The sequence below is a fragment of the Gavia stellata genome, chromosome 10 (assembly GCF_030936135.1).
Source record: "Gavia stellata isolate bGavSte3 chromosome 10, bGavSte3.hap2, whole genome shotgun sequence".
NCBI lineage: Eukaryota > Metazoa > Chordata > Aves > Gaviiformes > Gaviidae > Gavia > Gavia stellata.
The window spans coordinates 12,834,510-12,855,830 of NC_082603.1; the positions used below are offsets into that span (position 1 = coordinate 12,834,510).

The following is a 21,321-nucleotide window of genomic DNA, read 5'->3' on the forward strand; positions in this document are numbered from 1 at the left end:
TCTAGCTTTACTGAATGTATGTAAATACCCAGGTCTCAAAGCCCAGAATATGAAACATTGTAGCAAAAAAAAAAAAAAAAAAAAAAAAAATTAAAAATTGTAACTTAATTTCCAGTTAACTGCAATGGCTGGAAAGCTCAGCTGAATCAAAAACAGCGGCACAAAACCCCTGGTAACCCTCGCTCCCCTCCACTGTGCTCCCCTGCTCAGGGCATGCCAGGGCACATGACCGTAATGCTGATCTGGAGACTCTTCAGGGGCGGGGGCTATAAGGTTTCTGGCAGGAGACTGAAAATACCTAAAACTATTGCAACTTGGGCCTATTGCAATAGGCCTATTGCCTATTGCAACTTACTTTTGGCGCGACTAAATAATCAGGGGCTGCACACTGCAGCCCCACAGCTACTTAACAGTAAGCAAGCCTATAAATTCTTTAACAAGGAGGGCTCACTGCATATTGAAGGAAAGGCCACCAAATCCCTAAAGAGCTGTTCTTCTCATTAGCAGAAGAGTGATAAGAATTCACATGAATCTAATCTGGTGAGATACTATTACACATCAGATACTTCTTTTAAAGCATGTGTCCATTTACTGCAGCATTTAGACAACAAGCATCAGCATCAGATAAGTTCTCTGTATAGTCACGCTTCATTTTTATAGATAATTTTTCACGGGATTGCCATGCCCCAGATATGCTTGGAAGGTTTCTCTTTCTAATTTGCATGCACTGCACCCTTTTTTAATCCTTCAGATGCTTTCTTTGATAAAGTACTGATAGTCTAATTGAAGTCAGACTAAGCTCCAAATGGGTTTTCAGATGGGGAACAGCTTTTACTTCAAGTGTAAAGACCTTCAAATCCTGAGCTTTGATATGATCCCTCTGTAGAGTTAACCTGTGTGGGGCCCAATGGAGAAAGGATACACATTAAATAGAATGTATGTGTTATTTTTTTATATACTGAGGCTAATGTTACTAAACTATTTCAAACAGTATCTTAAGCTGTCCATGATCCTCTTAGCCCTGTCAAGAGACTTCTGAAAAATAATTTCCATTTTAACTAATGAGAGTTACAGTAAGAATTCTTAAAACAGCAACATTTATCTTATACTTTCACACGTTCAATTAGTGATTCTGTACGTATGCGTATGTATTTGGTGTCGACACAGAACACTGTAACTATATGCTAAATCTACTGTCCTAAGAAATGTATTTTGATGTCATATAAAAATATATCGGCACTGCAAAAGCACTTAGGCATTCCAATCTGTATGTGGCATCAATTCTTTATACAGTTAGAGGAATATTTTTCAATAGATATTACATCACAATAATTTGATTCTATTTTGATTTTATGTATCAATCTTTGCAATATGGAAATGCTTATGAACATGAAAAGCTTGTATAAAAGAGGTAGAAAATGGCAAACTCACTACAGGAGTAAAAAATATAGTCACCAGTGTTTTATATAATCACTGTCTCTACTTTTTTTCACTCAGTCTTGTGTCTGCAAAAAATGCCCTGGCATTCCAAGATACATTAGCTTTTCTGTTTGTTTTGATATTTAGCCTCTCTTAAAAAAAAAAAAAAAAGTTTTTTTAAAAAGGAAGATTTGAAGATTTGAACTCTCTATAGAAGAAACAGAGGAGAAGGAAAAGGTACATTAGAGAGGTGAGTGAATTGCTAATAGAGAAGGCCCCATTTATTTCCTCTGGACAAATTGACATCCAAGACACACGTAAAAGGTATCACCCTCCTGCTTGAGGTCATCAGTCAATTGCTAGCTTGAGTTGGGAAGAAAATTTCCCGATAGGAATGTCATTGCACAGTTATTATTTTTGGGACTACGGCACCTGACACCAGCCACTGCTTGCCCCAGAGAGACTATTTGTCTTGAACCCAGCTGAGTAATCATCTTTGTTATATTCAAATCAGTCTCTCCAAAACACTGCTGTTTTTTTTCCATTTTACTTCAGCTTCACTGCATTTCAGAGCTAATTAAAGTACAAGGAATGGACTCTAATCTCTGCTGCCCTCCTTCTTCACAGGTAGTTCATAGCTGGACCTAGTGGGAAGGGTCTGCGCAAGGGCTGCTGTATCAATCACAGCTTACATTAAAGGCCTGAAAAAGTCAAATGACAAAACAGAATCTCTCTTTTTAGTTAACTGCCATTGGATGAGGCTCCAACTGTAAAAAAGCAGAAGATGTCCTAATGCCAGGGTGAATTCCTGAGCCAACGTAAGAAAGTGTTAATATCCTGCTCGTGAGACTTAGGGCTAGTGACAGTGAACACCCAGTGTCAGGTACAGTGAACACCCAGTGTCACCCTAGTGTCAGGCTAGTGGCAGGGAACACCCAGGACTGTGTGCCGCTGAGTCAGTATGACCAGAAACAGCTGAGCCAAGTTTCTAATGAACATGTCTTGGCAGGAAAGGTTGTCATGTTTGGGGACATAAATGGTTTTGAATAACTTCTAAAACCAAACATACACGCCTGTTTCTCAAGTTATATAGTCTCTCTTACCTTCCGTATACCCTTATGTCTGAAATTGCATAAAAGTAGCGTGTCAGGTGTTGCTCATCTACATATATTTCTCCAGTTGCTGGCCTAAGCAGTCTTATCCTCAGATCCGTGATGGTAAAGAAATCTCTTAACTTCTTGGTTGTGTCAAGCTGGCCATAAAGAGAAGCCATGTTATGAAGCCGAGGTCCAGCAAAAAAAGCAAATCTGTCTTTGATTTCAAAGTGGATTATTTTACTATTTGTCATGTATCCAGTAGAGTATTCCTCTGTGCAAATGATTTCTAGGACTGTGTGCTGTGATAAATCCCTCACTGATTTTGGATCCATGTGGAAAGCATCTAAGCAGTCCGTGGCATAGTATTGGTAGGGCTGCCATGTTCGTCCATAGTCCAGCGATTTCTCCAGGATCATTTGGTCTGGACGTCCAGATTCAAAAGTGATAACTATGTTATCTGTCAACTCAATGGTTTTGTTCCAGGAGAGCGTAATATTAACATGAAGAGGCTTTGGATAATCTTTCCAAGTTGTGGACTGCCAAAACGTGGAGGGATGTCTTCCTTCGAGATCGAACATCAGTTCCGGAGGATGAGCCAGTTCTTGGGTGCTCGCATCACATTCATTATTGCACATGTAGGGATTCCCCTGGAAAAGAGCAAAGCAATGTTATAAGAGGTACAGTATAGGTGACTGTGACACATAAAGATGTTTCTTGTCTGGCACATGAGAACTGCTGCTTTTTCTTCAGGAGTGAAACCAAAAAAGAAAACACAAATGCTTGCAAGGAATACCTTTACTTTAATGACATTTATCCTGGCTATTTTACCTGTTGAAGGAAATGTACAAACACACACAGGAGCACCCTTGCTTCTGTAACATAAACAATTTTCTTAGTATGTTTTAGAGAAAGAAAAAAGTTTATCTATCCTTAACGACTTGGATGAGTGATCAAGTCACAAAAGATCAAGAGCAGTAAGCAAGTCTGTAATAGCTCGGTAACTCTGACTCTTCCTGGAAAGATACAGCAGCCAAAGAGAATTTCTTCTTAAAACAAGTACGTTCCTCAAGAGCTCCGTTCACAAAAGAAGTAATTTTTAGGGCAAGTGTTTTGAGGTCAGCAGTGCAGCCTATATGTACTCAGTATGAACCAGTACCCAGTACACCTTCAAGTTTCCTTTCACCCAGGCATGAGATTTATCATGCTTAACTGTGCTTGCAGCTCAGCACTGGCTTGCCTTGAAACATTTACACTCGCCACGAAAAGCCATTAGAGAAACAGTGCTCTGCCAGCTCTGGGGCTTGATTCAGACATCTGCCATCTTATTACAGGGTAGCTAAGTACTTCAGGAAAGACTTTTCACAAGGCACCGGCTCCAATTTATCAGGACAAGATAATCCAGCACTTGATTAGGTGGGAGATGTCAGCAGCTGCAGCTGGAACACTGCCGAGGTGGCTGGAGCTCTGAACTGGGGGTTGAGTTAAAAACAGCAACAAAAAAAGCTTGCCAATAGTGCACAGCTTTTACTGCTGCTTGTCCTCTGTAGCAAGGTGAAAGTGAATTATTCTCTTCCTGGCCTTTTGATGCATTAACTTGCACACTACAATCTTCTGCTTCCTCACAAAGGCTATTTTGTCTGCAGATTGGGGATATCTTGCAGCAGTTGCCAAGATATCAGACCCCGTAGGCTGCACTGAATCACGTCTATCTAATTTCAGCTTTCAACAGTACATTAGTATTTTGCTACTTGTTCATTCTGTGTTTGTTCCAGAGAGCAACCACTGCTCTGTAGCCTTCCCTCCATCTTACATATGGATTGTGGAAGAAGCCATGCCTCTTTTCACTGATGGTCAGCACTGCTGGGGAAAAAGATGCACATGCCTATATCTAGTGGTGCTCGATAGGGGCATAAGTGTAGCTGTTACTGTCATTAATCAGAGCTTCCCTCACCTACTCTGAAAATAGAACAAGCCCTGGTATAATAATCAACCTTTCCTTTTCTTATAATTACAGTTATGCTTCTCTCCATTGCAAAGCCTCAGGGCAATGAAGCAATTCCGTGCCACCCAGCATGGGAAATGGGTTTCAAACGTGAGCTTACACCTTGGCCACTGCTCTGCTCCTTGACATGCTCCCACGAAACACAAGCAAAAGCACTTCTGCACTCACTTTGACCTTCCCGCTGGCAACTTCCTCTTACCTGGGCAGGGAAATACTATTTTCTTTCTCTCTCTCTTTCCCATTAATACAGCTGAATGCTAAAACTGACAACGATTCACTGGGACTCGAAGTTAGGAGAAAAACTACAAGACAACAAAAAGGGTTATTTGAAAAGCAGCACACTGCTTGTTACACTGACAGCTTCAAAGCATGCAGCTGTAACTGAAAATACTCTGTAAAACGTGTCTATAATAAGTCCCTGTTACAGCTCTGATTTCAAGCTCACAGTTGCTATTTCTATGCTTTCCTTTTGAATAAAACAGTGAAAATCAAAAATAAGTTTCAAGCAGAATAGAGAAAACACCGATTTTTTTTATTATTTAAGCTCCATTTAATATATCAGACAGAAATGGCAGGATTTGCTAACTTACTTAGGCCTTTTCTTTTCCTTAGGGAAAAATGTACATATTGTGAAATCTGTAAGGTTCCAGACCCTTCGACTATATGTAAATATCAGTTTTGCAGAAAATGCTCAGAGCTGCGTAAATCACACCTTTCTGAGGTTTACTAGAAAAATTTGGTCACTTCTGTGCCTGTCACCATGAAGCTGCCTGCATACCTATAATGTATATGCTTCTGTCATCGCTTTGGTAAAAGCAACTTCGCTGGGAGGTCATGGGTATCGAAACACAGCAAATAAATGCTCCTGGGTAGCCAGACAAGTGCATTAAGCACTGCTGAGGGATGGCTTTGGTTTCCTGCTCCACAAGCAACCACTGAGTCTGTCATGATTCTTCATGTTAAAAACTAAAGCCGCTCTGATCTGCTAGTCCCTGGATGCTGGAGGAGGAATGTTTTATGACTTCCAGCGGGTAATCCAGATTGTGTGGGATGTATTGTTTCTTTCTGTATGTAAGAGTTGATTTCTTTTGCTCCCTTTTTCTTTCACCTTTTCCTTTTTAACAAAAGCTGAGGTGCCAATATAATCAGAGAATGCTGGGAGACGGGGCTCTAACAAAACACAGGGTAGTGTGAACACAGTAAGGCCAAGAGAGCTGGTAGCAATAAGGTACCTAAAAGAATGGTACAGTGAATGCTAAAAAGCAGCCCTAGCTTGCTGCTGAATGGTAGTCTACATCTCTGTGGGCACAAAGCTTTTTGGGAAAGATGAGGGTATTCCAATTAATGGCAGAGTGTAGTGAGAAATGGGTCAGAATCACAGTGCTGTCCTGCACCTGAAACTATTACCAGTGGGGTAAGGACATCACTGCAAATGAGAATCCTAATAAAAAGCTTCAGGCATGTCCTCCCCAATAAATTGAATTATTATTTTAATTTTATAGCACGCAATTCTCTTTTAAGAGGCAAATGATTTGATGGCACCAAAATAGCCTGTGTGGAGTTCAGTATTCTACAGAGCAAATTAGGAGGAAAAGAGTCTAGGCCAATATAAGCTGATAAAATAAATGTCCTGAATTCTAACACAGGGAGGGGGAGAGAAATGATGAGTTTAGGTAAGTTCTCCTCTGCCTACTGAGATGGCAGTCACTGATGTAATTTTGAAATATTTAACGTGATTATTGCTTCAGAGGCTTGGAGTCAGATTACCATTTTCTCTACCAGCAACTTGGCTTTAAACTGCTTCTAATTCATCTTAAATGTAATTTGCATGTTAAGTCATACTTACATTACCAAAACAGTGTACAGAGGTCTCACGCTACATAAACGTCCCTCAGTACACATTACTATGAAAACAATTCATTTAACTGGGATTAGTTACATATTTTAATGTCTTGATCTCTATGATAATCCTCTTTAAGACCTCTATCTCAGTAAAATGAATACAACAAAGAGAAACTTTCCTCAATTTGTGAAAACTAAGCCCATTCTCTGTTGGGGACATCTAAAGGATCGGAGCATTAGCAGTTGTAAGTAATTTTGTGACCAGCAGGCAGCCGTAAATGGATCTTCATTTAAGCCTTACAAGCAACAGCTCTTCAGCTGGACAAGGTGGAAAATATTTGTAAGTTTTCAAAATTATATTTAAGCCATTAGGAGATTTCTAAATAATTAAACGCTAATAAATACTTCTAAACACTTTACTGCCAATTAGCGTAAAAGGTAGCTAAGGCTTTCCCAACCCCACGACCATCTAAAAGAAACCCACTATTTTCCTGTACAGTAATTGGAGATTGATATTAAATAGCTCCTTACAGGCAGGCAAATTAAGTTGCTATTTATTTTGTTTTAGGCCACTCATGAAATTCAAAATGTTACCAAAACTACTGACATAGTCTAGAGATAGTCTGAAAGTTTTGCCTTTAGGAAGAGGCACCTGTTTTGCAGGCACGGTGAGGGCACGTGGCTGTATTACACGGTTTGATCTTGCTCAGCCCCGGCTGGAAAAAACAAGAGTTACCTGAGAAGCTGCTGACTAGGGCTGACTGGTCCCAGTAGGGTTTCCCCTCAATTAGCTGGATTTTGTTTTAGCACACAGCGATGTCTGTTTGTGCCAGCTAGCTTGAACTTTTATAGTGGTGTCTGAGGTGCTCTGCAAGTGTCCCCGCCTGGGGTGGGATGCTGGGGCTGGCCTTGCTCCGGCTGGGCAGGAGCGTGTCTTACCAAGTGCATCTTCAGGAACAACTCGGTGACAGACAGAATGGTGACCCTAGAGTGAGGATTTTGGTTAAAAACAGAGGTCTAGCAGTAGTATGATCTTTGAATGTCAGCAGGTGAGCCAGCAGCAGTGCTGCAACTGCTGTTCGAGGGTTAAAGTCCGAGCACTGGTGCTCAGGCAAAGCTGTCCCTCTCTCATCAGGATGGCTCCTCAGTGGCATCCACACAGGCTTAGGGCTTGATTGAAGACGTTGCTTCTTTCAATCTGCTTCCTGTCCACACTAACACCTCATGGACGTTTTTACTCAGGAACAAAGACAGGGGGGCTTAACCTTTCTGCAGCGTGAATATTGGAAGCTGTATCACAGATTACATGCTGTAATAGACACCTGGCTAAATCCCTACAGAGGATTATAACTTGCATTTTCAAACTGGTGAAGGCTGCTGAGGTCAAGCAGGCCAAGATTTTAAGAAGGAGCAAAATAAATTTTCAAGAAGCAAGTCACAGCAACCGATTTTTATACCGCTGCCTCAAGGTAGTTAGCTCAGATGCACAAGACAAGAAATAAATACAGCCTGACTCATGTTTGGAGTGATGTTGTGCAGTACATTACTGCATTCAAGTCATACTTTTGGAAATAATAGAGTATTTCTCTTTTCCTTTCCAAAAGATCATTACAAGTAGTTCACCTGGTGCTGTGCTGTATATTGTAGATGACTAATTAGACAGTAATAGCTAATACCAGCAATTGCCCCTAATGCTTACATTTTACACGTGGTTTCTAACCAGGAATTACTTGTTTACCATGACAGAGCCAGATTATGAAACCATTAATTGGGAGATACTACTCATTAGGCATTGTCCTACTAAGGGCAAACAGTCAGCGTGGTGGAGGACTGGCAAGGCACAGAGTCTGTCGCATGATAATTGATGTTATCAAAATCACTACATCCATTAGCTGGTTTGAGAGCATCTCGGTCAATGTCTGCAGAATTATTGTTGTGATGAAGACAAGGATGGCTGGAGACAAGAACATTTTACCATCAATAGCCTTTCATCACTGCAGTGACAGCATTTTAAGTTGAAGTGATTTAAGTTAAGAAAGAAAAAGTGCTAAAATCTCAGTGGAAGACTTGATGCTCTTTCACAGAGCTCCCAAGTGAGAGGCAGCTGGATGGCCAGACAAGCACTTTGAACTCTGAGCTGCAGGCTGAACAATATACGTTCTCCAAAACCAGCAAAAAGAAAATAAAAGCATGTGTAAATCAATAACTTCTGGGGAGACTTAAAAAGATTAAACCAGGGAGGATCTGACTGGCCAAAAATAAATAATAATGCTTAACAACTTCATGCACTTTTAAGCTTGAAAGTACATTGCAGATTATGGCCCTGATCCTGCAACAAACTTGGTGCAAGCAGGCCCTTAAAATTCAGACTTTAAAAAGATATTCAAGCCTCTAGAGATCTGGCACTTTGCCTTGTGGAACATAGACCTAGCTAATTAATCTTCATGACACCTCCATGAGGTATGGGATCCTATCCCAAATTTACATATAGATGCAGAATTAGAGATAAATACTTTTGCATGATGAACTCTGTAATCCCTGATTATATTGTACTGTTTCTTCCAAAGCCTTTTGGTAGATCATGTGAAAGCATTCTTGGCACTCAGAGTAGCTCTCAGATTATTAGACCATGCCTCTCTCCAATGCTATGAACTGAAAATGTATCACAGGAAAACATTTTAATATTTGCAGCACCAAATGCATTGGTGCATTTGGCAAAGGCACTTAATTCCTAGCAGAACATTCTTTCTTTCTAGTTACTTTAGTTACTTTTTGGAAATGCTTTTCAATTCACTTTATGAGGCAAATGGAGTTTTGTTTCATCTGTAATATCTCTACCCACTTTTGGGGGGGAAAAGCCTACTTATTCCTAGTTGGTAATTTTATGCTTCTGAGGCTATCTTTGACTTGGCACCCTTGCTGATGTTATTTTGACCACTTGATCATTCTGGCATTAACTGTACCTTAAGGCAGATTTACTGGCACTGACCCAAGTGTGGTTTTGTTATATCAGAAGCTCAATATTGGTGTTTTCCTCTTGTATCAGCAGGTATCTGGCAATATAATCACTTTCCTATTTATAGCTTTTGCAATGTCATGAGGCGCATAACGCTGGGACACCATTGCGCTGAGCTCTGGCTGAACAATACGGCAAATATTCCAAGAAAACCTGGGTTTCTGTATACGCCAGATGCGTATTTGGTTTTGAGAAACTGAAATCCCAGAGGATGCAGCATCCCCTTCTCTCAGCACACTGGCACTTGTCCTGGGGAAGCCAGCCCATCCGTAAGAGTGCTCCTTGGACAAGGCAGTGAGGGTATCAATCTCCAGCATCGTGCTCAGATCACGTTGGTGCATTTTTGTCCGAGCTACTTTTCCAGCTGCCCTGCCGCCCTGCAGAAGCTCTAGTAAGGAAGTCGTGCGGGAAATACGGGGAGCCTCCTCAACTGGGAATAGCTTCTACTGTCAATAACAACAACCTCAGGTGTCGCTACCTTACATTTTGTGGTCTGATACAGAGCTCATCTTGCTCACTTTCTGATTATTTTGGACTGTCCATGAATTTAGAATGGGAGCCCTTGGGGCAGTAGAAAAAAGGAGATGTCTCAAACACTGTAGTTGAAAGGTGTCATCCCTGGGCAAAGGAAAGCCAACACAAAGGCAAGTTGGTCTGTTATCACGGACAGACGGTCTCAGTTATAGCGGTGATCACAGAGGGAATGCGAGCATCAAAAAATTGAGAAATCAAACCACCTTGGTGGTGACAGAGGGAATTGGGGTGCTGGGAACACTACAGCCAATCTTTTTTCCTGTTTCTTTTGTTTTTGTGGTTATAAATTACTGCGTTCAGATTTTTTGGCCCACAAAGGAAAGATGTGGATAGCAAGAAGTCTGAGAAACATGTTGTGAGAGCGGGGAGGGCCCCAGCAGGCCTTACCGACACTGACCAGCCCCACCTGGGCAGCAGGTGTTAATGACCCTGACCGGCCCCACCGGGGCCTCTGGCCCTGGGCCCTATTTAAGCTCAGGCTGGGGCCTACATCTGGTCTTTTGTCCTGGGTGGGCCTTAGGTATGTGTAGCAGGCCTGTCTCCTGCTGCTCCTGATGGGGCGCCCTCGGTGACCCCGCTCCATCCCCTCGCTGCGGCTGCTGATGGACTCTCCATGACTCCTGGCCGTGCCCAGGCTGTGTGGGATTGCGCCCGTGGGTGAGGGCACAGCTGGTGCTGGGGTGGTCCTCTGCTCCCACGTGTGCCCCTGTGTTGGGTGACTCTGCCCCTGCTGCTCCCTGACACTTGCTGAGGGAGACACAATGAGTGGGGAGATGGACGTAACAGAAATGTGAAGTTCCACAGCTTGCCCTAGGCCACAGCAAAGCAGATTTATATTAGCTGAGTATGAAATAATATAATGGGGTATCAAATCAGGGGAGCATGGAAATTTTGTGTTGGGAAAAATTTCAGGAAGGCTCATGGTGTAAGGAAACTGGAACATTACAGTCTGGGTGGGCTCCTGCACCATGCTGCTGAGGGTGGGCTGCCAAACCCTCCCATGCAGGGCAGGGTGATCACCACAAGCCTCACTTGGCTGGTGCTTCCTCTCAATGGGCGAGATGTGTGTGAGTAGCAGGAGGTTCTCTTCTAGTAGATAATATAATTGAGTAACTAAGTAAATGTAACTAGTCCTATGTTTTCATTTCACACAGAGAAACTGAAGAAACATGCCTTGCAACAGTAGTGGACGCAGGTGGGATGTGATGGCCGTGGCTTCTGCAGAAGGTTGCTCTGAGCCTTCTAACTGGTTCCCAAGGAAGCTCCGTCTTCTGCCCCTGGGGCCCCTACTCCTGCAGTAAGGATTTCCTTGCCCTCCTGGAAGACAGCTCCTGAGTAACATCTATGGAGGCTCATGCAAAGTATTGATGCCGTGAGTCCTGCCAATTGAGTACCTTCAGATACAGGGCAAGAATTTCAGCTTGATTTCTGTGTAAATCAACTGAAGTGAGCAGAAGAGAGCACTGATGTGGTGTTTAACTGTGATGAACTACAATAGTGTTCAGTGCAACCCTATCGTGTGCTAATTTCAGCCACCTGGGCAGCTCTTTATGTAGACCGTTCATCACAGCCCTAAAAACCAGTCAGTCATGCACATATTAACTCCTGCGTGTGTTAGAAATGAGCAGTGTAGAAACAATTAAAAATTCTGAAGTTATTGAAAAATGAACATATAGTTTTGTAAAGACAAATGAGAACTAGATGGATCTAGATCTCTCTGTTAAAGGAGAGAATTATCATGACTTTTGTGTTTATATTTTAAAGGGTGTTACAGTGAAAACTGTTTTTCATTGAGCTCTTACTGGTTAGTTATATCTTATTATGGTAAGATTTTGGATGTAACAGGATGGGCTTACACTGCAGTTTAAAAATCTTCTGTCCTTAATACATCTGGACTAAAACTTTCCATCTTCAAATTGCCACTTGAATAGTTTAATGATAATGTTGCATGTATTATTCACTTATGGAGAAAGATGCACAACCCCCCCCTTTTTTTTCCTTCTCTTTGCCATGGTATTTTTCAACCTGGAAGGTTTCTAAAACACTGTAACTCATTAACATAGCTTCAAGAATTATTGGACTGTCCACCAAAGCAGACTGTCATAGCTTTTTAATAGCACACAGCTGTTCCACAGTGTCCAACTATATAGAGTGGAACTGAAGACTGATGTATTTGACTTAAACTTCAGAAGTATTTTACATAAGCACAATGCAAAAATGTATAGTGCGGAATAACAAATAATTCCTAAACAATAAAGGCATTTTTTGTCTACTCCTGCTGTATCTAAGTATACAATAATAAGAAAAGTCCACACTAGTACAGGCAGTTACTGTAAAGGAAATAATATGATGAAAAAACTTTTTTAAATGACATCCACTTAACCTCCATATTATTGGCTTCTGTGCAGGATCAAACTAGACAGTGAAAGTCTGAAATGCTAGTGTCCCACTAGGAGTACGTAAAAACAACTTCAACACTTATAAATGTGGTTCATACAACAGATCAAGTTACCTGTTTGGCTTGGCTGACTCAACAACATGACAGGTAATATGCTTTATAATTAGGACTTAATAATTTGGCAATTTTCAGATTCAGTGAAGCTCAAATCATGGTTACAGAGCAGTATCATATAGTTTCAAACGGGCGGTTTGAAGGCCACATTTGTAGGGGTGAGTGTAAGGCTGTGCACGTATGCAGACACATCTGGAGGGGTCCCACGCTGCTGGGGCCTCGTGGCTGCTCACTTGCCTGCGGCCCTACCTTCTCCTCAAGGCACAGCAAAACACCTATGGCTTCCAGTCACTGATGCTAATTTCACACAAAATTAGAATAAGGCTACTCTTTAAAATAGCACAAATGTAACTCTTTTGGGTTTGGACAGGGGCTGTGGTGGTGCATTCCTTCCCCCACTGGCCCTTTTCCTGGGCTGCTCTCAAGAATTCCAGCTGGGCCTTGGCCTTTGCGCAATGAGGTGGGTGGTTAAGCATCCCTTGACCATACCAGAAACTCTTGCGTGGCTAAGGTGGGGAGCAGCACTGACTGTACCAGGCACTCCTGTTACCCAACTCAAGGTGGGTAACAAGAGCAGAAATAATCAGTCATGCCCTGACAGCCCTGGACTGTAGCCCGAGTGGAACGGTACCAGTGTTAGGGGAATTCCAGTAACTTTCCAGTAACTTGCTGATGACTAAAGACAATCATCTTGCGAACCTATGAACAGCGGTCCCAAGTGAGACCCTTTGAGCTCTCCTGCACCGCAGCGGGCTGCGACCAGCATCTCCCTCTGAGCGGGACGCTCAGTTTGTGAAATTCGGAGGACCACCACCGAAAGCTGGCGACGGGACCTGGGCTGAAACCCTCTCCTCCTCAAGGCTCAACCCTCGCCCATTGAGAAATGCTGAGACATTTGAAGTGCATATTTCATGGAACTCGAGGGGAATTTTTAACAGGTATACCTTTATATATCTCTCTCTCTATCTTTCTATATCTATGTATCTACATCTTTGTGTCTGTGTGTGTGTGTGAATCAATTTATGTACTCAATAGCAAATACTATAATACTACAAATACTACAAATTTACAAATACTACAAATATATAATACTATCATTCCAAATCTGTAATCAAGCCACTGTTGTGATTGTGGTAAATCTATCAACTCACTTTGCAAATGTTAAACTAATCCACAATTAAGTGTTGCTCAAATCTTATGATTTACCTTAAACTGTGAATGAACCTTAGATTGCTGCTAAATACATATAATCCTTTAGATATAAACCATTAACCAAGTCTGAGACTAGGATTAGACCTAGCTGTACCTAGACTCCTCTCTGAGAAGGAGTTCAGAAAGCAAGGGGGTCTATTCTGAACCTCATGACTCCACGGGAGGGTCTTCCCTACTTTTTGTATTTATTCTACTAGACATAAACTGTTGTCCGAGTCTGGGGCTACGGGTGGACCCAGCCGGTCTCCTCTGAACCTCGTGATTCAATGGGATGATTTCTTTGTCCCTTGTACCCTCTCCTTTCCTTTAGACATGAACTGTTGACCAAGTCTGAGGCTAAATATGGATTCAGCTGCACCTAAACTCCTCTCTGAGAAGTTTAGAAAGCAAGGGGGTCCATTCTGAACCTCGTGACTCAATGGGAGGGTCCTCTTTACCGTTTTCTTTCTCTGGTCTCTCTGTATAAACCATTCTGACTCGATCTTAATTCAGTTTTCCCTTTGTATGTTTTAGTAAGTAATGGAGTGAACCTTGCCACCAAATTCTGTTAAGTCGCATATTTATAAACTTCTATTAAAATCACTTTCGCCAATATCCTTGATGGTGATTCTTTAAGCGGCCTAAACCACTCATTCGTGACAGGCGCCTTGAAAAAATTGGAAAAAAAGAATTAAAAATCCCATTGTGCCACTTCTCTTTCCACTCCAGCAACTTCCAGTGGATGCACTGGAAAATCTCTTTCCTTCAGAGCTGCACCTTTGCTGTTGGCCCAGCCCTGCTTCAAGCAAGCATCAGACTGCAATCTAGCAGTGTGCTGCTTGCTCCACTTTCTCCCTGCTCACCTCCCCCTGCACTCCTGCTGGGGAGCTGACGGTCTCCGAGCTGGCAGCTTCTCTCTAAGGACGAATTTCCTGCAAACTTGGGAGATCCCACCTTTGTGCCTAGCAATTGTGCTGCTGTGTGGTAAGCTGGATGAGAGGGCGGATGCATCTGGAAAGCAAGTACTTTTTCCCCAGTCTTAGTTTTCCACTGAATCAAGTCTCTGATCTGATGTACTTCTTGGCCAGATGAGTGCTGATACTGCCCGAAGGGATGCAACAGCTGGGGACAGAAGCAAAGTGGTGCAGATAGATTGACTGGCTTAAGGACAACATGAAAATGCACCCTAAATTGTGAACAAAGAGCTAAATTATGCCTGTGCTGTCATACTTATGCTTATATGTTAAAAGGTCATTTACATATACATTTATGTATAGCTACTTGTATGTGAAAGTGTTATTTATGCTGTAAAAGACTATTCTGGGGGTGTAAATGTGTATTGGACTTGGGCACAACCAGTTTTGTCCAACAAAATGACTTTTACTACATATGTCACCCCAAGGCATCATTACGATTTTATTCTTATAAAGCCCAGCAGGATTTAGGACAACAAATTCAGATTATTTCCCTTCCTACAGACACAAATATAGCACCTGCAAATGCTACTGGGGTCTGCACTGAGGGTATTTCTGTTGCAATCTCTACAATCTAAATTCAGGTATGAAGAATTCTGTTTTTTCTGCAGGCTGCACTTTTTTTTTTCTGTATGTATGCATATATGTGAGCATGCTTCAGATTTTTTTCTTTGCTTCATCTGAAAATTTTATTCTTTCCTAAAAGTGGAACTGTAGAATATGCTACACCAGGGAAGTACAGCTGAGTTTGATGAAGTTATGTTGTATTATCTCATTGTGATTGTAGATTTTACATTTTACTCTGAATACTGGCAAACTGTCATGACGAAGATTGAGATACCAAAATGCACTTTATCAAGCTATTCCGATTGACAGAAAGTTTATACAAAACTATGCTCATGCACCAAAACACACAACTCCTGTACTAGGAAGTTAAAAGGGGAAATAACAAAACCAAGCCCCAAACCTAACTGGCTTTGTAAAGACACGAGTCCTTGTTTAAGTATTCACCCTCAGGAAACAGATCTTACCATTTATTTCCCACTTGTAATTTCCACCAACTTAAAAGATGCTATATGCTTGCCTAAATGTGCAGCTACAACAGACAGTCATTCTGCATAATCTGTGGGATATTGAGTATGAATTATGGCAAGACAATGAGCAGAAGGATACCAAATCCTCCACGGTATTCATTAATGGTTGCCTGTGACAAACCACTGTCGGCTTTAATAGTTTTCCTGAAGTGATTCCTGCTTCCTCTGTGGGAGACTTTAAAGACTGCTAGAGAGGATTCCTAAGTAGTAGCAATAGTGAAATAACTTTTGTCAAATGTGATGCAAAACATAGTTAGAAAAAAAGTATCTCAAATTCCGCTTTATTTCTTCCAAAAGAAAGTCATCATCTTAGAAGAGATGGTCTAATCAAATACCTGTACAGGCTACACCAAATAATGTGTATATTCATGAGAGCATTACCAAAATAATAAGTTGATGTTTTACTAATCATCACAATGAGACAAAGACTGAGTGCAATTCAATAAACAGTTAATTCCTCAAATCTGAACAATCTTTTACTTTGTTAGCATTGAAGGTAGACAGCTTAGCCAAGCCAAGGCAGGTTGTCTTTCCCACCCATGATAGTCCCTTATTTCGCATACTATCACACCAGTTTCAATAGGCTACTCATGTAATAGGATATAGTAATGTAGCGGACTTGCTATGAATAAGGACAGCAAGACTGTGTCACTTAAAGCTATAAGAAAACTTTATCAATCCATGTTTATGTAATATTGCATGTTTATGTAATGTTTTGCATATTACTTTTTAGCTGTAAATCTCCAAAGGACTTCAAGCAGGTATGTTCAGCTGCCCACTAAGTTACAGCTGGGGGAGATGAGACAAAGAGAGTTGAAGTAATTGGTGCTTAGACAAGTGGTGGCTAAGCCAGCAACAGACCTTTTTCTTTTGCCCCACAGGCCTTTTTTTCAAAAAGAATTTTTTTTTGTCTTTGTATTAATTCTATGGCTAATGCCATAGAGAAAAGAAACTGCAGAGCCAGACAACAAATACAAGGGGCTAAAGAGACGGACGGAATTCTTTTCTTGTGGGGATGTGTTCAGCTGCGCTTCTGGGACTGTCTGCATTTGTAGGCACTGTTCATCCCACTCCAGAGTATTATTGATTCTGTGCCTGTGGATTTATTGCAAAATTGTGTTTCTACAATAACCGTAATTTTATTTCTGATTCTTAATGTCAGTATTGTTTTTGACAATTTCTGACCTGCTTCTGTATTACCAATGTGTCTACTGCCATTTTTATTAAGATTTAGAGACAGTGGATTAACACTGAATGTCAAACACCACAATTAGAATTGCTGATGTTATGCAGAAACACTGCTTTTAATATATAAAGAAAATCTGTTTTACTATTGTCACAGGATCTGCACTCATTTCTGTTGTATTTGATCATTTTTTGTTACAGAATTCCCAGGCTCAGAAGACCTTTGCATTTATGTGAACTACTTTAAGGAAGAATGAAAAGGAACGTAAATAAAAATGACAATTGTAAGTGAAATCAAATTTCACCTAATTTCTCCTAAAAGGTTGTTTTCCCTTTATTTGTGTTTGTCAGGATGATAAAATAAATATTTTTAATGAATCACAGTGTATACCTACATAATGTGGAATTGTTATAGAAACAAATTTACATGTTGAATGCTATTATACAGTAAAGGGATGTCTTATTAGTATTCACAATGAATTGTGTGATGTCTCTGCATATTCAGATTATAGCACGTAGTGCTTTGAAAGAGAACGAAGACATCATATCATTAGGATACTGCATCAATGTAAGTAATTCAATCAAAAAAACCATACAGTATTTTTTGAGGAAGGGTTGCAAACTTTGTGATAAATTGGTAATTTGTTTAGTTCTGTGCTGGAGATTGTCGTACAATTTTCTTTATTACATATATCCATAATAAAAAATAACTGCACAGCTCTGAAAAATATACAATAATTTCCTAAAATAATTTGTACTAAGACTGTTATCTGTAAATTTACAGTTCAGGTATGGTATGTGGTTGCACTACCTCCTAACACCCTGTCATTTTCAAAATTTACTTCATGACAGCATGTTGAAATTTGGAGGATCCCAACTGGCTGGATGGCAGGGCAGGGGGAAGGGAAGCAGCTGCTCCTCTGTCCCATGCAGAGGGCAGGGGCGTAATGTCTGCATCATCCCTGCCGCTGCCTCTCGGACTCTGCTGCCTCAGGTGGGAGACTCAGAGCAATGGGAATTGGGGATAAAACCAGTCTCCAAAAATATTTCATGGCCTCAGTTACTGTCCCAAATGACACAGAGTACCTCCCAAGTCTGAATGAGAATCTTCTACCTGAAATAAAACAAGAGCAGTTCTAAGGGCAAGAAATGCTTATGATAACATATGTAATACTTCCAGTTAATGCATCAGATGTGTAGCATACAAGCAACTGCCTTGAACTGAGCCAAACTTCCTTACTGAGTTGATTGTAAAGCAATTCAAATCTGGAGATGAAAAGGCTTCTTTCACCATAGAGCTGTGGTAAGACTGCTGCGATATGAGGTTCCATTTTGAACCTCTGCGTGCCTCCACTGTAACAAGGAGGAGTCCCTGGCATATGAACTGGGCTAGCTCAGGCAACCCCGTTAGTAAGAACAGGGCAGCCTGGGCTGTGTAGTGGTGCTCGGCATTTCGATGCTGTTTGCCTACATGGATGTTGTGCTGCCAATTCTTTATCCGTGCTGTTAACCCTCTACCGAGATTAAGCCTGGGTGTATATGCCAGGATGAGACAATTGTAACTCATGAACACTGTAGAATGAATGTACCCTAAAAATGCTTTACTTTTGGTAAGCTTTAGGCGGCGAAGTTTCTCACAAGGAGAGACTGAATGTGATTTTTCTATAGTGGAAAAACAGACTTTCTATAATCGCCTGCTGGGATGCCTGAAGGTAAAGTTTAAGGACAGGGATTCCTTTTATCCTAATACATTTCAATCTATTACAGAGTAAGTTGATAAGAGAAGCTCTAAGTATGCTCCTTTCCACTGTACCACCCGGGGAAGTAATAAATTACAGCATATTATGTTCTCTATCAGTTCTACCCATCACAGGCTTGTCTTACAGAAGACGTGATAAAGAGAAACACCTCGCATAAAGTAATGCAATTAACTGCTGCCATTTGAAATCTGAAAAATTACATTTCCTTATCCCAGCCCGTCTAGCTGTTCAACCACTTTTGAGCAAAAATGCTGTTTAATGACTTGCTGGTTGACTGTAGCACTACTTTCCAACAGACTCTGCTTCTTGCAGTGGTATAGGAAAGGTCAAAACCTTGCACCAGCCACCAGTATCTTTGCTGCGCAGCCCATAGGTCAGGGATGCTCAGGGGCAGGAGTGTACCAGGACAGTCCAGCTCCATCTCCAGCTGCCTTGGTGAGGGGCAGGATGGCGACACCAGCTCCCTAACACTTGCATGTGCCTCTGATGTAAGATGCTCTTGTGGCAGCACCTGAAGCCAGAAAGGCATGAAGTTGCCTTGCCATAATGATAGATATGCCTCCGTGTATTCCTACAGTTACTCTGTAATTTAAACAATCTAGTGCTGTTCAGCATTTATCTTTAAGGGGAGTTTTAAAGCAAGCCTGTTATCTTTGATTTTAATAATGCATAGTGACATACTAAGGTTATTTTAAATTATTTATTAGTGTAATTTATTTGACAAGCAAGCTGAGAGGTACTTGTCTTTGTCATAGAAGCTATTTAAAAAAAAATCTGCTGTTTATCTCTTGCCTCCTTGTGACGCTATCTATAGCTCTATACTTACCCATATATATTTTGGAACACAGTACTGACCAAGCTTTAGATTATAAAATCAATTACTCCATCTGACCTTATGCCCAGTAAAGTTCCTTTCTAAAGCTCCAGTATTTCTTAGACTGCTTTTCTAGACTTAATTTTGTAAACATTATTTTGCAGATGTAAGAGTTGGAAACTTAAAATTACAACAACATATATGTGTAAAAGTTTGCAAATAGCTTTAACTCTGACTTAGAATTTTCTTGTAGGGTCCCGTACTGCCCCAAACTGGAGAAACTGCCTGTATACATCTGGATGACTGGAAACTTGGCTGATGCCAAAATTTTGGATATGATGCTCAAAAATAGGAACTTCTGATTTTTTTATCTGCAAGCACATAAGAAGAAAATCATTTTAAACTGTGAGCATGTTGAATATATGAAGATATTTAAATATTTATTATCTTATAAAATAACCTTATGCCACAGAAAATACTTTATTATGACTTCATGGTTTTATTTAATTCTCTGAAGTTCCTTTCAATGAGGCAAATCCTATACTGAGATTAAATTAATTTAATTCCTAGTCAAGAATTCACTGAAACCAACAGATGTTCTTACTGAATAAAACCTGAATAGCAATTGAATAAAAGCTCTGGGAGGTATCCCAGTACTTATGAGGTCCCAGATCATCCTGTCACTTCCCAGCAGTTTTTAGCTCCGTGTACATTGTGCTTCTCTGAAGCTGGCCTGCGTTGTCATCAGCTGCTCTCCCTCAGTGTCACTGGAGGAAAGTGACTTGCACTAGTTTTTGGGTTAGAAAAACTAAAAGTCACCACTCTGCCCCCGGAGCTTGGAGATGGGCATGGCTGAGGAAGAGGTCCCTGCAGCGCCCTGGGGCTGTGGGGAGCAGTGGCCACAGCCCCACCTGAAGGTAGATAAAAAGGCAGTAAAACGAATGCGTGACTCGTGTAAATCTGAAGAGTAATTGTGTTTCTCCAAGTGTAAGGCAAGCGTGTTTCATAGCAGTGCTTGCCTTTTCAGGTATCACCTTTTGTTAATTAAAGAAATGCTTTATAATAGAATAGCTGTCATAGATGATATAATTGCTATCACTTTGATATCTTAATTAAATTACACTGCAGGCTATAAGTCCTTCAGGGCACCTTCATTTAAGATGCTTGATATTTGTCTGTCACCATCATGAATGGGATTTTGTTTTTTCAATACCACCTACAAATGCATGGCTTTATTAGCTGCGTCTAGGCTAGCAGGGCAAAGTCAGGCATGGGCTGATGTAACTTCAAGAGATAAACAGACTGAAAAGGCAGCCTTGTGGAGGTTCTGACTAGCTTTTATACAATAACAAAGCTCATCATCCAGCAGAAGAGTTTAGGTTAAGTCATGTAGTAATGGTGCTCAAATTTTGATTTTGTACCGGATACCTACATTTGCCATTAAAAAGCATATTATATGTCAAAGACGGATTCGAAACTCAGCGTTTCTCATCCCACTATTCACTCGTATTCGCAGCTGAGGAGACCGCCAGCCCATTTTCAGCTTACCCTGTGGTCCAAGAGACACAACTGTGTTTAATACCATGGGTCTGCATAAAATGTTTATAGTTCGGTTACATTAACAAGATTAATATAATGGTCTAAGCTGTACAGAGAAAGAAAAATCTTTCTGCTAGGCTGTTGAATGTATTAATTATTGCTATTCATTTACACATTGGTATTGCAGTAGCCCGTCACTGAGTGGTCCAAGCCCACAGCCTGCTGAGAGGCATTGTCCAAACAGGGATGAAGACAACCTCTGCCCCGAGGCACTCCCCATTTTGAGAGCATTTTGATACATCTGATTGTCCGTTTTATTACTTTGTTGATGGCCAGCTGCTC

The 21,321-nt window shown here is 41.0% G+C and overlaps 1 protein-coding gene across 7 annotated transcripts in view; it reads right to left on the bottom strand.

Moving 5' to 3' along the window:
• The window catches only part of NTNG1 (netrin G1), a 156,422-nt gene that overhangs the window by 91,775 nt on the left and 43,326 nt on the right, over positions 1-21,321 (bottom strand). For all 7 annotated transcript variants that reach the window (XM_059821840.1, XM_059821837.1, XM_059821835.1 and 4 more), the window contains exon 2: positions 2,523-3,163. In XM_059821840.1, coding sequence (XP_059677823.1) covers positions 2,523-3,163 — 641 coding nt within the window. The remainder of the gene's footprint in view (positions 1-2,522; positions 3,164-21,321) is intronic.